This window comes from Tiliqua scincoides, chromosome 3 (genome assembly GCF_035046505.1).
Source record: "Tiliqua scincoides isolate rTilSci1 chromosome 3, rTilSci1.hap2, whole genome shotgun sequence".
Lineage (NCBI taxonomy): Eukaryota > Metazoa > Chordata > Lepidosauria > Squamata > Scincidae > Tiliqua > Tiliqua scincoides.
Genome location: NC_089823.1, coordinates 19,382,319 through 19,399,883, shown reverse-complemented (window position 1 = coordinate 19,399,883; position 17,565 = coordinate 19,382,319). Strand labels below are relative to the sequence as shown.

Below are 17,565 nucleotides of genomic sequence, written 5' to 3'. Positions count from 1 at the left end.
GAATGTGTGTTCTGCTTGCAAAATGTGCCCATAGGATTGGGCGGCAAGGGAGGAATTCTAAATATACTTACTAGGAAGTAAGTTCCCTTGTCCTGGGTAAACATGCATAGGATTGCGAAGACTTTTCAAGATCTATGGGTATAACTTTACTTCCTAATTTGAACGCATTTATTCAAAAAAGTGGGTGGCCTTGGATTCAGTATTTCAATGATACTGCTAGAAATAAAAATGGTAAGTTTTAAGTTATTTTCTACATAAATACTTTAACAATGGAAAAGCTAGTGATTTTTTTTTCATTTCCGTAATACTGTTCTTTTGACACACAGCTGATATATATGATATAAAGTAAGTTACTGATATTATGGAATTTATGAAAATAGAAAGCCAATGAGTTTGAATATCTGTAGTTATGCCTGTCTTAAGCCATTTCTGCCCAACGTTGCATATATGCAACAGGGATCAAATGTGTACACCTGTGAGCTGAGAAGAAATGGGCTAAGGAAAAACCCATTTCTCAGTGTTCCCGCTTCTCAGTGTTCAACCAGTTTGGTTTTTATATGGCCTTGATAGATATATATTGATTATAAACGTTCAGTGGACTCTGTTATTAACCACAGTTACCTCCTTGTCGATCGAAAACATGAAATGGAAAAGGAAAAAAAGAACATACCATGTCCACAGAACAACACAAAAAGAACTAGATCAGGGGCATCAGGGAAGGTGGAATACTATAACAACACATGTTATATTGTTATACTATTCCACCCACCTTAATGGAGAACCCTTTGGTGTGGCTACGCCATAGCCTTTCGAATCCAGATTTCCTCCCACTTTCATGGTGTCACATGGCTTTCGCTGCTCAATGTATTCATTCATGGTGGACTCCAGGAGGAAGGCAAACTTGCCCTTGGATTTGCGGACACGGGCAACTCCCTCAGCCGTAGTCCTAGCGAACACTGACGGGTCTGTTGTGCTCATGTATGCCCACATTTTTTCATACACTGCTATTTTTGATCTCTGAAGGAAATTAAAAGGAGATTAGATACAGCAAAGGAATGAAAACACAACAAAAATGTGCAACATATTGGGTGTCAGGTATATTGATCATTCAAACAGTATCTTTTTATAGCAGTAGTTACTTCCATAGAAAAACGCTGTGACTCTGGTTTGGTTACTCTCTCACATGCTTGACTCTAACAGGACTACATCTAGAACAGTGATTTCAGGATAGAATCCACGGCAAACAGAAGCAAGTATATCATTAAAACTTACATTCTTGGGACTAACAGGCCAGGATAAAATAAAACAGTTGATACCTTATGTTTTGCCAGCTGCTGTGGCAAGCAATCTCATAGGATGAAGATGCACAAGTGGCTCTTCAAACTATCCAATGTAACTGGCAATCCCTAGAGTCAAGAACCTATATATAATGATGAAAGAAGCTGTTTTCATTTAACTCTAAGCTCTAAAAGGTACCCGCTGAACGTCATCAATTAAAAGTTAGCCTGAACAATGTAAGTTTTAATGCTAGGAATGCCGGTTGTGAAAGCTTCAGTATTTACAAGCAAGTATAACAGAAAGCAGCACTAATCACTTGCCAATAGATGGCATAAAATGTAAATATTTTATGGGGCTAAGGCCAAAATCCTAACCAACTTTCCAGCACTGGCACTGACACAGCTGTGCCAATGGGACATGTGCTGCATCCTGCAGATGGGTGGCTATCACGGAGGCCTCCTCAAGATAAGGGAATGTTTGTTCCCTTACCTCGGAGCTGCACTGCCCTTACCTCAGTGCTGAAAAGTTGGTTGGGATTGCACCATAAGTATGCTTTAGACAGGGCTACCTAACTTACCCAACAAAATGCTCTGTCTTTATGTGCTTGGCTGGCAACTAACTGGACTCATATCCAAAGGAGATCTTGCATGGATAAGATGCCTAGATTGTGCACTATCTGCAACTCTCTCCTTTGGACATGACAACCGTGTATGCTGGTGGCCATTTGGTTGGCTATGTAGAATCATCAAGTTCAAAGCCACACTTTGCCCTAAAGACTGATCCAAATGTTACTGCCCTGTTTATGTACTGAGACCAAGTGAAACGGTCAGCTGCAAGTCTGATACTGGATCAACTTTGAGTAGATTTGCCCCCCCCCCCCCCAAAAAAAATCTGTCTATGATCATTGCCTTGTTACAAAAATGTGTATCTGATGTACGTATCTGTGCATGGTAGGAAAAATAAAGGCAGGACCCATACTAAAACAAAATGTGACTATAAGCAATTGCTATATGCCAGCGTATAGAAACGGTGTTAGTGCCTTGCTCTTGCACAATGTATCCAACAATGAAGTAATTTTTCTTCTTATTTGTTTAGATCATAGAATGTTAGGGTTGGAAGGGACCTTGAAATTTAATACAGTTTAAGCCCCTGCTTAGGGCAGGCAACTGCTACAGTACTGCTGACAAGTGGTCACCCAGCCTCTGCTTGAAAATCTCCAATGACAGAATGCCCACTACTGCACAAGGCAAACTGTTCCACTGATGGACAGCTCTTACAGGTAGGAAATTTCCCCTCATGTCTAACCAAAATCTATTTTTCTATAGTTTCAACTCACTGGTGATAGACCCGCCCTCAGGAACCATAGAGAGTGGAAGCCCAATCATAACATGGATTTGAGCTGGCGCAGGCCTTGTGTTCGCTCCCAAGGGTTGCAAACGTGCCATAAAGTATGTTAGTGCCAACCCAGGAGTCGGCTAGGTGGGTGGGGAGGTCAGCGCTGGCTCACTAGAGCCGGGTCCAGTCACTAAACTGGCCAGAAGAGAGAGGTTCGCACAAGGTGGCACAAGGGGTGGGAGAGGATGGGAGGAGGGCATTCCAAGGGTGGGCGAATGGGGAAGGATCAGACTTGAGAGGGGGGTGGGAAAAGAGGTGGCAGCGCATGTTGTATCCTAACCCCCACTCCTGGGCCAGGCAGCCTTACACAGGCTGCTTGGATTTGCACCAGCTGAACAGTTGGAACAGATCCAAGCAGCCCCATAGGCAGGCTGGGGCTCAACACAGGGTAAGAGGAAAATATCACATTATTCTGAGGTGATCTCCAGCAGTCTCCTAACCTGCGCTGGATACAGCGCAGTCCACTGCGGCCTGGCTGTACCGGCACAGGTTGGGATTGGAGCCTAAATCTGTTCCTTCCCTTTTGTTCTTCAGATATTTCAAGATGGCTATCCTACCCTCCCTCCCCAGTTATCTGTTTTCCAGGCTAAACACACAAAGCTCATAGGACTTGGTTTCTAGAAGCCTCACCATCTTCAATGGCTTCATTGGGAGAGATTTAAACACCTGCTTAAGAGCCCAATCCTGAACTTGGTGCGCCGGCTTCCTGCCGGCACGCACTGTCGCAAACGTTCCATAAGGCACGTCTGTGAGGCTTACTGCCGGGCCAGTGCTTGTGCTAGCCTGGCACGGACTAGCCCAGCACAGCTGCACGGACCGCTGAGCCATGGCATGGTAAGTGGGGGCTGGGGGGACGGGGAGGAGGCGATCTGGGGAGGCAGGCGGAGAGTGGAGAGAGGGAGGGGAGGAGGCATGATGGGGTGCTGGGAGGTGGAGAGAGGGTGGGCGGGAGGTGTGCTGGGAGAGGGAGGGAGGTGGGTCCCATGGAGCTCTGCTCCACCAGATCCGAAGCTTTCGTGTGGGGCTTGGCACCCTACACAAACGCCTTTACCTTACCTTTTGGTTGGCAATAATGTGAGTAGCCCCATTGCGCGGTTGCTTCCCTTACCTGGGAGAAGGGGACGAAAGTCCCGTTCTACCAAGGCGCTGCCCGCGGTAGCCCAGGGTGCACAGAACCCAGCGGCAGCCGTTTTTGGTGCCGCCAAAGCTCAGTGCCCTGGGCAGCTCAGGATTGGGCTGTAACTCTCCAATTGAACTCAATGAGACTGATAAGTTCATGACTTTTGGCTGGATTATGTCCAGCGTTGTTGATCTCCCTCGAATGACAATGAGCATGATTCAGCCAAAGTTAAGTGCTTCAGACCATCTAATCTAATTACAACAAGAGATTACTAAGCACACGATCAATCCATCCACTGCTATTCATTGAATTAAATAAACGTTCTTAATTTTGGATGGATTATGCTCAGTTATTAGAAGCTGGCTATTTTGACCTCCTGTAGCAAACCAAATTCTATGAATAGTGTTAAAAAAATACTGTGGATGGGTAAAGTCATTGAAATAACCTCTCATGGTTTTACATTTATCAAGTAGCCATTTTTTCAGTCCAATGCGGGATCATCACATTAGTACACATCTTCTCTCCAAAGAGAGCCTGCAGCAAAATTCATAAGCAGAAGCCAACCTGAGAACCTTATAATCACCAAAGGCCTGTCTCAGTGCTCCTGTTTGTCTCAATGCTGTGGCTCCCGATGAGCAAGCAGAGCAATGCTATTTAATTACCTTTGCTTCTATAGTCCCTCCAGGGGAGTTCCTAGCCTGACACGTCAAGATCAATGTATTCACCACAAATTAAAATGATTGCAAATGCCAACAAGTGGCACTGGAGTTACAAACTATAACATCAATATTGTAGGAGCTACAGACCGCAAATCTGATTATCTGTTCCAGTGGCTTTCTGAACTCTGTCCACGTAGGCTAGGAAACTAGGCCCTAGGGAGGCATGTCAACTTACTCTGAAGAATTCTTTTGTTGACCCAGAATCCAGTGTTCCATATGCAATTTCAGTTTGTTTGGCAAGGTCTTCTGCACTTTCTATGGGCGAGACCATTCTCTCAACGGTCAAGAAAGCAGCAAGATTAGCAGTGTATGATGAGATAATGATGAGGGTGAAGAACCACCAAACACCTCCAACTATGCGACCTGAGAGGGATCTAAACATGAATAAGATAATGCATATTTTCCTATCTCTTGTGCCAGGAGAAAGAGAGAGAGAGAGAGAGAGAGTGAAAAAAGAGACATCGTTGTTAGAGGAATTGTATCAACCAAGCAAGGGTAACTGGGACAGATACACAACAGGTTCAATATACTCTTTTGGGAGGCTTCTCATAATAGTTGATGCTCAGTCTAGTACAGTGCTTTCTAAATTTCGTAGCACCACAACCCACTTTGTCAGTCACAGCTGCTGGGTTGTGCTCCAGAATGCCTTGCAGCAGCTGAGTACTACCCTAAAATGCCTTGTGTGGCACAGTTGGTGCCAGCTCACAACTTCCTCATGACCTACCAAAAATAAGGTTGCAACCCACTGGTGGGTCACGACCCACAGTTTGAGAAGCACTGGTCTAGTATATAGTGTGGCATGGGGTAGAAGATGTAACAGACATCAAATGTAGGTTTTTTGGTTTCTTTTTAAACTATATTTCAAAAAAGAGAAGCAATAGCTACATCAGTGGTATAGAAACTGTGCTCTGGTGAGAAAAGCAATAACAGCAGGCAAGCTTCCTTGCAAGAGTTTGTCCAATGCTACTAATCTTATCCTATATTACACAGTGATACAGGAGTGTTGGTTGTATACCAGGTTATAGTTCGCATGAAGCAACGGTGCATCTGAAAAGGCTTGGTTGGAGTGCCACCTGGTCTGAGATTTCATCCTAGAACATGCTCTTGTAACCTCTGCAATATGCCCAAGTTCATTGACAGACAAGTTAATGTAGCCAGCATTCTCTAAGGGTACAAAGTGTGAAAGCAACTAGGCTGCAATACCTTAATTATGCCAATAACATACTATTTTGTGACTGTCTTTGTATGCTTAAAATTGTTCAGCATGCTGTATATTTACTACAGTACCATAAGGAAAAAATCCAAACAAGGATATCTGCAATACCCAAGCACTTTATAGACAACATCCTCTATATGTATATAATTTACCTGTTAGAAACGAAGGTGTTAGAGATGCAAACTGACTGGGTAATGAAATGATCTCCCTTCAAGACTTGCTTTCTTACTCAAGTTATTTTGACTACAACACAAAATCAGCTCACATTAAGCCATTTTTTCCTTCCTCTCAACCCTTGACACCCACTCCATTAAACAAAGGACTGTTCTAAACTAAATCTGTAGAAAGCACATTTGCTCTTTGACAAACCCAGGCAGACCTCAGCAGCACCAATGTGCATTGAATTCTCACCTCTTCCCTTGTCCCCTTTCCTCTCCCTTACTTTCCTCAGACTTGCACCAGCAAAAGAACTGACACAGATCTGTGGAGAACCACTGGGGCAATGGAGGCTTGCTCTGGGGCAGCGTTGCCACAGATACCACCTCCTTCCTGGTTCACCGCCCTCCTCCCCTCTCCATTCCACCCAGCTCCTTCTCTTCCTCCCTGTGCTGCCTTACCAGCACTTGGGGGTCATTGCAAAGACTCTTGGGGCAGTGGACCAGCTGTGCAAATTGTGAATTGCCTTGTACAACAGTAGACCCTGCACTGCTGGACTGGGGCCTTAGGATATCTCCTCCATAGTGAATCTGCCTATGTGCTAAAAAGAGGTTCTCTTACGTGTCATGCTGCAGCAGTTGTGCAATGTGTGTGCATGCAGAAGAAGACTTTCTTCACGGTAACACTCAGGTTGTGGAATTGTTTGCTCCAGTAGATCTGGCTTGCTGCTACTATACTCTCATTTTGCTGTGGTTTAAAATCTGTGCTATTTGAAGCCCATGTTAATCTATTATAACTTTGGCTTATGTTCTCATGGTACTATTACTATTATAATAATAGTATTATAGTATTATTACTATTACTATAATAGTATTAATACTATTCTCATAGTATTATTACCCAGTGCCAGAGCACTGGGACAAGGTAAAGAGCACTGGCCAGTTTATCTCAACAATGGGCTAGCACATTCCTCTTCTTCTCCCACCGCATCAAGAGTTAGGGAAGCATGAGGACTTCATTTTGTCCACAGAAACATAATCCCATTGGCCCTAAATAGACATAAGTTAGAAACTTGTTTTAAATAGTGGCAAGGAAGTTGTCAGTAGGGGCAAATGATATGTTGGTAAAGTTTGAATGTTGCACCTGGATGCCCAGTTTGGATTGGCACACCAACTATGCCCATATCGTACCAGCCTGTGAACTATCAGTTGGTCATCCCTCTCCTAAGTCATTTATTTATTTTTCACTTTTAAAAAAGGGCAAATACACATGATGCTTTAAAAAAAAAAAACAAGAACAACCATGAATTTGAAATGCGTGGAAGTTTAAAAAATGTCCAACACACCTGCCTGATTAGAAAGCAAGACAATGAATCAAAACAAACTCCATAAATAAAAGACACTCGTCAAATCAACAATGTCACCTTGGGCTGGAAACAGATAGCTGTTTTTTATATAATGGACACATGATCATCGTTCATAATAAAATACAAACCTGTAAGGAAAACTAAATAACACAATAATGATCTGACACCAACCTGGGTGAAATATCACATCCTTGTTGCATAAAGGCACCCAGGGAAAACCACAGACTGTTGAAGATGCCAAACTCATTGGGTGGCTGGTCACTGGGTCCTTCTTTGCCATCCTCTGGCTCTTCCGTGTGCCACTCATAGGGACTAAACCTGCTGACCAGGAACAGGACAACACTGACCCCAATGTAGGCAAAGACTATACACATCCAGATCTCATAGGCTAAAGGGTCCAGAAAGGAAAACACTCCGGGCTTGGATTTCTGGGGCTTTTTAATCATAATGGATATGCCGAGACTCATGAAAGGTTTAGAAAAATCTATGACCTCCTCTCGTACCAAAGTGATGGTCAAAGGTGCAACAGCAATCTCTGCTTTCTGTAAGAGAAAGAGAACCCAAACAAATGTAGATCAAGGATGAATTGAAATAATGCACAACAGAGAAAAAAAAAATCAAAGTAGTAGCTTTCAAATGAAGTGAAGGAATTGAATTTTGACTTCCTTAAATTGAATAGCCATAATCATATAGATTTCAAAGCAGCCAGATCATTGTGGCATGTATTTAAGACATTTTAGTTGAGTCAGGGAGCAAAGATTGGGAAAGAGGTGGGAGAGAATGGCATTTCCTTGCTGAGCTGTTCCCTGGGTAGGGAAACTGGTACAGCCGCCTTGAGCCCCACACTTTAATGACCAATATATGGCCATAATGCTCCCCTCCCCCCATCACTGGCTGAGTCTGCACCCTGCGCACACATTTCCAATAATGGCTTCCTTGCATAAAAATTACTCCAGTTTCTAGACTGGAAACTCGTTTGTCTTTTTCTGAATTAAAATGTGGACAATTTTCTTAATCTAAAAGTTTGTTAGGAATGTAAGAAATTTAGTGTGTATGCACTTGGAAACCTATGCAATAGCCATTTCTCATACCTAAGGCTCCTTTATCTCAAGTCAGATACTTGGTCCAGCTAGTCTACTACTGACTACTCTGCTAGGTGATGGATCTTCAAGGTAGTACAGTACAGACCCAGCCCTGCTACCTAATGAGACAGGAAATTAGAAGTGTGCCATTAATGCCACTGTCATTGCCGTTCCTCTGCTAAAGCAGAGGAGTGAAAGCCAGGGTGGTGTAGTGGTTTGGGAGGTGGACTTAGACCTGGAAGATCCAGGTTTGAATCCCTTCTCAGCCACAAAGCTCCCTGGGTGACCTTGGGCCAGTCGCTTTCTCTCAGCCTGACCTACCTCACAGGGTTGTTGTGAGGACAAAAGGAGGGGAGCAGCTGTGTACACCGCCTTGAGCTCTTTGGAGGAAGGGCAGTATAAAAATGTGGAAAAATAAATAATAAATAAAGCAAAGAAGGAGGCAGAGGCACATGGCTCCCCAAAGGAGGGCAGCAACAGTGGGAGGAAGAGAGCGGTGAGGGGGAGTGACTGCAATTGCCATTTCTCCTTGGGCCAAGATTGCCCTGAAATATTTCATTTGTACATCTCCACTTGTACAAATGTGGAGACCATAATATCAGGGAGGTAGTCCTTGCTTGCGCGGAAGTCCTGCATGAACCCTGGAGCTTTGATGCGCAATCAGCACAAGATCATTTCTGCAGAACTACTGTGCAACAGAACAGAATTTTTGTGGCACACACACAGGTAAAACATTTTTGACTTAGGGCGCAATCCTAACCCACTTTCCAGCACCAACATAAGGACAATGCAGTTCTGAGGTAAAGGAGCAAACATTGCCTTACCTTGAGGAGGCCTCCATGACTGCCCCCAACTGCAGGGTGCAGCACATGCCCCACTGGCACAGCTATGCCAGCGCAGGAAAGTCGGTTAGGATTGTGCCCTCAGCCTTTTCCATTTTGACTTAGCAATAAAAAGTCTCTATAGTTATGTCTATATAGACAGGAAACACTACAATGTCAAGCTCAATCTGTAGCTGTTGTATGGCATAGCCTATTTCACTGATTTAATCCATACGATTTTTTCTCCTGTGAAAGGTTAATTTTCAGAAAGCTTAGCAAAATGCATCAGAGATTATTTGATCTTTAGATCCCCATTCTTTCTTAGGCTTTTGCACAAATAGGCATTGCCCTCCTCATTTGTCATGCAGAGAATGGATAACATTCCGAGGCAGAAGATATCTAAATCTTATCACTGGATAGCAGAAGAATGAATATCTGACACTGGCTACTAGAGCTTCTGGAAACAACTGCAGCAGGTAGCTAATGGCATTCATCACAAGAAAGCACATTTGTGAATAAGAACTTCATCACAGAGTGTAGTGTTTATAGGTAATCTTTCAGTCATCTAGATGCTTCACAATAATACCCCAGCTCGATAGGACAGTGGATTTCTTAAGTGAAAATATTTGGTTTTAATAGTCCTATACAATTTGCCATAAAATTACTGGTCTTATCTAATTACTGGAATGCAATGGGCACAGAAGAAAAGGATCCATTGTTACATCCCAGATTTTTCAAAAGCAACAACATCATTAGTCTAAGGGTGCAATCCTAACCAACTTTCCAGCCCTTAGCCGCAATGCAGCCCCCAAGGTAAGGCAACATGCCCTTAGCTTGAGGAGGCCCCCTTGACTATGCAGTGCACACCATATTGGCACAGCTATGTCAGTGCTGGAAAGTTGGTTAGGATTGTACCCTAAGTGTGATTATTTGCTAGATTCATAAACTAAAAGGGGGAAGGTTATCACAGAGCTCTGAGACAGCCTTCCCCCCTAATTTCTTCATCATACCACTCTCAAAATGATTGTCAGCTTTCTTCCTTCTCTTTCAGTTACTACGTGTGGGGCTAATTTTTTTAATCAAATTTAAAAATAATGTTATTCATGACATTTTCATATCTTGCTTCTGTGCTGAAACTCAAGGCAACATACACAGGTTTGCTAGCTGGTCTCATATCCAGGCACACTGGCCAGACCCAGACCTGCCAAAAGTCTGAAAGCTGGCTGGATCATATGCCTTCAGACCTTGGGTAAAATAAATACCATTAATAAATTTAAGCCATGACATCCCATACTGAGGTCTGCTTCAAACACCATGTTTTTCCTACACAGGTATTGTCACAAGCGAAAAGGAAACCATTGCTCATCAGGCAGTCCGTCCCTTAAGCCTCTCTTGCTTTACCTTTGAGAAGTTAAGTTGATGGATGGGAGAGACCCCCCTCCCCCCCTGGGAATGCACAAGTAGCAGAGGAACCAAGCCTCCTGGCTGAGAACTTGTTAGATGAAAGACAACACCTGCTGTCAGTACAACAACTGAAACTGCAATGAATGAAAAAATGGCAAAGGCAGTCTTATCAGCCTCCATTTCTAACATTAATGTCTGATTTACTTTTTTGGTGACCAGTTTCATACCCAGGAGAATCAAATATGTATTCACATCTTTTCTAAGTGAAAGACACACTTCATTTCTAAGTAATGTAAAGTATGAGAACTTTACATTCATGCATTTAAATGTTCTGAAAAATGATCCATCAAAAGGGGAATTGTTTTAATGCTTCTATCCTCATGGAAATGCAATTTTCTTTCCAGGTCAAGCATTTCCAAATCTAGAACATACACACGCAGTTTACAAAAGAGGGTATGGGGTGCGATTTGCATTCTGTTTATATTTATTACAGTTTGAAGGCAGGTTTATATTATCCTTTGGGGACTGTCAAAGTTCATGTGTGAATGTTAACAGTCATCAAATAATGAACACTCACCGTTAACCAATATATCCCTACATTACAACTGCACTAAAGTGTAGTTTAAGCTGAAGCCTACATCAAAAATGGATATGCTTACCCCATATACCAGCTCTCCCACCATCCCATTCCAAATTTTTGTGTTTGGATCCCTTGCTCCATATTTTCCATCGGGGACAATGGCAATTTTGTATTTGATGCCAATATGTTTTGCAATTTCTGATGCCAGGTCTACACAGTATCCTTCATATTTTTCATTTCCTTCAAACAGTTCTCTGTTCTTTTTCCACATAACATATGGGGCTTCCTACAATGAAAAAAGGAGAACTGTAAAGGAGAAACATATAATATAGTCCGTCCATGCAGTTTACTGTTGTGTCGAAAGGTCACACGTTTACTATTATCAAGCAAATTACCAAACACAAAAAATGCACAATAATCAAGAGCAGTATGTATATTATTTACAATACAAAACCAAGCACTGAATTATTCCATTGAAATCTAAATGGACTGTCATAAATTCTATCCATTACGTAATAAGGATGACAAAACACATGGACAATAACATTTATAAGTATGTTTGTCAGACAATTAAATAAATGTTGGTGGACTAATTATCTGTCTCTTAATCAATTAACAGACCCATCAATTACATTTAAACAATCTGCATATCGGCAAAACCTCAATATAAGTGCTTTTTAAAAAATATTTAAGAAAGTATCAGGCATTTTACAATTTAATAAACAAAGCCAAACACTCACTGTTGGGAGAAAAGGATTTCTTTAAATATTTTCTTTTTCATTCTTTTATTATAATCACATATCCAATGGCCAGTTCGCTAATGCTTTCTTAAGTAACCGTGCAAAGACAGACTTGGTATTCAAAAAGGACATTTTTTGAATACAGTATGAACACATACTCTGTTCTCCTATGATCAAGTTAAGGCACAGAGGTTGTCATTAATAGACAGAATGCCAGTCAGTCAGATATTTACTGGAGCTCTGATGTAGGAACTACTGAGACGGTAAGAGACATGTCATTGTCTGTGATCAATAATAATGATAAATGAGATCCCACATTGGTAAATGATGGCACTGGGAATATATAAGCCAGGTTAAATTAGGTATTTGTAATGCTACACCATCAGAGACAAGTTAGTTTCATGTGTTTTTTGGAAAGCTTGGGGTTCTACACAATCAGTGACGATGTCTTTCATGTAAAACCTGGGATCCCAGCCATAAAAAAGGCCGTTTTCACGTGCGGATGTAAATTCTGGCATTCTTTGGAGGCTTGTTAGAGGTTCCTCAATAACAATAGTGACAGCAGTCTGCAAAACATTATTGAAAGACAGTTTGACCCCTCTTTATATATTGATCTCCTTTTGCATTGGACTGATGCAGAAAGTGTGCTCCTGCGAAAATTCTCAGTTCATGTGGGGAAATGGGTGAGGACTTATGGGCATGGTCATATGAACTAATGAATTTGAACAAACTCTGGAAGTTAGTGGCAGACAGGGAGGCCTGGTGTGCTGTGGTCTATGGGGTCACGAAGAGTTGGACATGACTTAAAGACTGAACAACAACAACATATGAACTAATTGTGCACCACAGAATATCCTTCAGAATTATTTGCAACATGTAGGTGTTCCATGGCAGATACACAAGGGATCCTTGATAGACAAACCTTAAGTGTTCAATGGAAGTTTCAAAACCACTGGCTTAAATGAACACCCAAAGCATCAGTGTAGTCCAAGGTTCAGCTAAATGGAGGTATTGGGTACACAGAACCATGCTAATATGGACCCAGACAATAGAGACATCATATACGTGACTATTTGTATTTGGATAACTTGTGCTCATAGACAATTATAGTCATTGTGCATGCTATAATTGAAATGTGTTTTATTTGCTCAGCTTTTACCCATTTGGAAAAAAAGCACTGCAAGTAGCATGACTGAAGTGTGCTCCTCTCCTACCCATGTCCACAAAAATGCCAATACCATTTTAATAAATAGTAAAAGCAAGGGACTAAACAGGGAGCAGTATTCATATTATCATTAAAATGCAGTGGTATCACTATGGTCTCCCTTAACACATTACAACAGGAACCCATCTGAAGCATTTCTAGAAATCCCACACTGAGATATTCTAATGATCGTTTGAAAGATGAAACAGCCTATCTACCTAAGCTGGGGTCACATAAGAATTTTTAATAGAGTGGAAAATAGTTTGAGAGAGCTTCTGCTTCCCATGGCATTTCTTTTGCCTGTACATTTTTTATGATCAAAAAGGTTTTGAAAAAAATACAGAAGTTTGCAAAATGTGTTGATGATGATGAGCAGTAAATGGTTGGCAACCTTCAGTCTCGAAAGACTATGGTATAAGCCTACAGCACCCAGTATTCCCAGGCGGTCTCCCATCCAAGTACTAACCAGGTCTGACCCTGCTTAGCTTCCAAGATCAGACAAGATCAGGCATGTACAGGGTAACAGTTGCTGTCAAGGTAGAACAAAAGTATACACAAAATGGCACCTCTTTAAAATTGCCTTCGGTTCTGGAAACAAAAAACCCATCTTAGCTTTACAGCAGAATTGTCTTTTGTGAAAGTATTAACTTCTTTCTAGTTGTCATGGTATTGATTGTTTGAAGACTGATGTAAACATAGACATGTCTATGTTACCAGCCAGAAGTACTATTTATGAGAGTCCTGAGTGAGCCATATTTTCAACGTGATTATTCAGTAATTAGATAAACACAGCTTAAATCATGAGGCACAGCAACTGATTATCTGAGCTAATTTACTAAACTATTTCAGGCACAATTGCATATGCATCGCATGCCTTCTCAGAACATTAGCCATTCGTCTGATCTCGAAATGCACATATATTTCAACTTTTGCTTTCTTCAGACAGGTTGACTCAGAGATGTCCACTGCTTTTTCCTATCCTTGTCCCTGCACTGTAAAGCAAAGCATACTGGAGAGTTAACAGCCCTATTCTATGCATGTCTACAGTGAAGTAAGTCCTATTGAGTTCAATAAGACCTACTTCCAGGTAAGTGTGCATAGGATTGCTGCCTAAGGTTCTACTTATTTAATCCAAATGCTCACTGAAAGTGATTGGATGCCCTTAAAGACTGAAATACCACCCTAAGGCTGCATGGTGTTGCACCTAGCCTTATTTAACTGGAACAATCAAGAAGACAGGCAGTTGCTTATCTATTAAAATATTCAAGAGAATAGGTAAAATGCATGGACTCCCACGATAACATGTAACACATTCACCCACCCATCTTCAAAATCTTCAAAATGTACCATCTTTTTGAAAGTATATTTCAAACTCAAGAGAGGGTTTTCATCAGAACAATGAGTCTCTGATGAATGTGCTTAAAGCTGCAGAAGAACTGCTTGTTAAAAGCCAACACAATAGGTTATCAGGCAGAAATAGAAAGCATGGGTGGACAAAAGTGAGTTAAAACTGAAGCCCTAACTGCACATTTACTAAGGAGTATGTCCTGTTGATCTCAATTAGATGAATTCTCAGTCAATATACTTAAGATTGTGCTCCTCATCCGCAGAGTTCAGTGATTTGGACAAACAGAATTGACACAACAGTCCATACTAGGTCTTGTCACCTTCATTTCTAAGTGTCCGGTAAAAATATCTCCCCCCCCCCCAACTGTACTCAGAAATCCGAGCATTTTTCATCTATATGGGCAACATAGCAATTTTATGGTGAGTTGAAGGAAAAGCCTGCAGTCTGGATTATTTAATCAACTGCCAGAATACTCTGCCATATATACTCTCACAGATTCTTCAATAACATGCATAATCAGCATTTTAATTGGAAGTCATTTTAAGAGCCAACCTTATTCAAAAAGAGGGCTATATGTATTTTAAATTTTTTTTAAAAATGATATCCAAGGGACTCCCACTCACACAACAGTCCCTGGGTTACTTTTCCAGTTAACAAGTGGAAGAAATCAACTGCAATTACGTGGTGTGAAGGGGTCTAGCAAATGATGGACTCCACAGTCCCCACTAGATAGGGAACCAGAAAGAGTGGTGGATGTATATTTCTTTGTTTGCTGGACTCCATCAGGTTGCCCATTTTCACTTTATTTCTGCTACAGTGATAACTACAATACAACACAGCATGTACGGGGGAGACATTTACCCACAATTTGGTTTGATGTTTCTAACTATAATAAGATTAGAACAATCTGGAGGAGGTTTATGAAATATAATTTCACAGAAAATTTGACATTTCAAATGATTAATGACAAAGTACTGAACACAGGTAAGCCAAAGTGGTACAAGATCTACTTACAGAAATCAGATAACTATGGTTAACATTTAAAAATACAGCTTGGTACTTGAAACAATAGATTTATCATTGCAGAGAAATCCTTTCCTATCCTGCTACTACATGGTGGAATCTAAAAAAATAAAATTATACATATACATCTTCTACATTTAATTTGTAACTAAGAAATTAACATTGCACTTTCTAAAGCACTGCAAAACGTAAGTTTTTTTAATATGGAAAAAACACATTTGTTAGTGGTTTATAGCTCAGACCTACAAATAAATCTCATCAACTAGCCAAAAGTACTAGTCAACTCTACAACAAAATATACTGGCCCAACTTTCTGTGCATATCTGTGCTAGTCATTTATGTGCTAGAAGAAATATAGCACCAACTTCTGTAAAGTTTTCTGTAAAGACACATTCAATGGAACAATGGGCAATGCAAAGTTACTTGCTCCCAGTGTCCTCAATGTCTGGCAAATGAGGCAGAACCAGAGTTCTCCCCTGTTTGCCTACAAGGTGCTATAGTCTGAATCTAGCCACTAGAACCTTCAGCAAACACATATACACTATCCTGCCCACAAATAACCATACACTCTGCACTTGTGAACAAACATGTTTGTCTGAAATCCTGGTTTTTAAGCCGCAACCCAGTGTTGAAAATATGTACTTCAGAAAGAATTCATTAGTATGTATTTAACATGCTGTCTTGTTTTGGGGACCATCAGAGAAAGCTTGTGGGATCATATGGATTGTATTCTTATTATGATTTCAAGGTTCACAGTACAATGCATTTCTTTAGCTTTCAAGAATTAATTTATATTCCCCGCTTTTATACTTTGTGAAAATACGTAATACTTCACACTTCAAAAGTACACCAGAGAACTGATTTAGCATGGAAACCAAAAAGTTGAGCTGTAAATCAGAATTTCCACAGTAAAAAACTTCCCTATCAGATGAAGTGGTTTTGAACAAGTCACTTCCTCTCAGCCTCAGTTCCCCAGCTACACTAGAAGGACAGTGTGAGTACTGTCACCTCATTATACAGGGTTGTTGTAAAGACAACATCAAACTAACATGTGTTTTGCATACTCAGAAAGTGCTGTGCAAATGACTATTATTATCAAGAATAAAGCAGTTGATCTAGCTTCCTACTTAATTAAAATAAAAATTTTCACGCAACACAAACATTAACTACCTGTTATCTCCAAGCTCTCAGTTTTTTTAAAACTAGCAGTAATTTGATAATTACACATTAAGTTAATTAAACAAAAAAATCTAATCACATTTGCAGTACAACCAGAAAACATATTGTTTTGAAAAAACAAAAACAGAACATGTGAAACATGCATGTTTTGGTAATGTAAATTAATTTATCTGGTAACACATCTTGTGTCTATGATTAAAATAGCCTTACATCAGATGAAGCACAGGTACATACAGAACAGGAGGATAAGAGTGACATTGCCAAGTGCTTTATTAAAGCATGCCGTGCAGGAGAGGGCTGATTAATGGTTAGACATCTGTCTTTTACAGACTGAGAAGCTGGGCAGTACTGCTCTCATCAACTATTCAAAGAAATGTAGAAACTCAAGCACCCAAATTGTATTTTTCATGAGCACTGAATTAACTTTCCTTCAATATGAAGAGGTGAATGGGGCATATGTCACTCAATGTAACTTTCAATTGAGTATGTTACATGGAAACATACATTCATAAGATTCTGCAGATGCAGTGCAGCTAAACATATGGATTAGTACATTTTAAGTGCCTGAAGAGATTGGAAATGCTGGCATTGTGGATGAACAGTGGCACTGTTTGCTTTCAGAGTCAAACATTATGTCACAACTAAATACTGAATTTCTACGTCCATCAGAGGGAAATGAGTACAATTAATTGGATCTTGAACAAAGCCACATCTATTAATCATCACACAGTTATGATACAGTGAACTCTTTGCACAACAGACATTTTGGTGTGAACTTATTTGTAGAAATGGACAGAGACTACCACAACTACAGTCTGGGTTCCAGTTGGCATTGAATGGTTTCTGGATTTGGCTTAATGAGTCCTGGAGATATTTCCAGGTCACATTAGCCTTGCCTGTTCCCAGTGTCAGGAGGAGCAGTGGAGATGAGTAG

At 40.9% G+C, this 17,565-nt stretch overlaps 1 protein-coding gene across 2 annotated transcripts in view; it reads right to left on the bottom strand.

Annotated features, from left to right (window-relative positions):
* GRIA4 (glutamate ionotropic receptor AMPA type subunit 4) overlaps positions 1-17,565 on the bottom strand; it is a 286,480-nt gene that overhangs the window by 35,237 nt on the left and 233,678 nt on the right. For both annotated transcript variants that reach the window (XM_066622011.1, XM_066622010.1), the window contains exons 10-13: positions 11,217-11,423; positions 7,422-7,792; positions 4,688-4,886; positions 770-1,017 (exon numbers count right to left, since the gene is read on the bottom strand). In XM_066622011.1, coding sequence (XP_066478108.1) covers positions 770-1,017; positions 4,688-4,886; positions 7,422-7,792; positions 11,217-11,423 — 1,025 coding nt within the window. The remainder of the gene's footprint in view (positions 1-769; positions 1,018-4,687; positions 4,887-7,421; positions 7,793-11,216; positions 11,424-17,565) is intronic.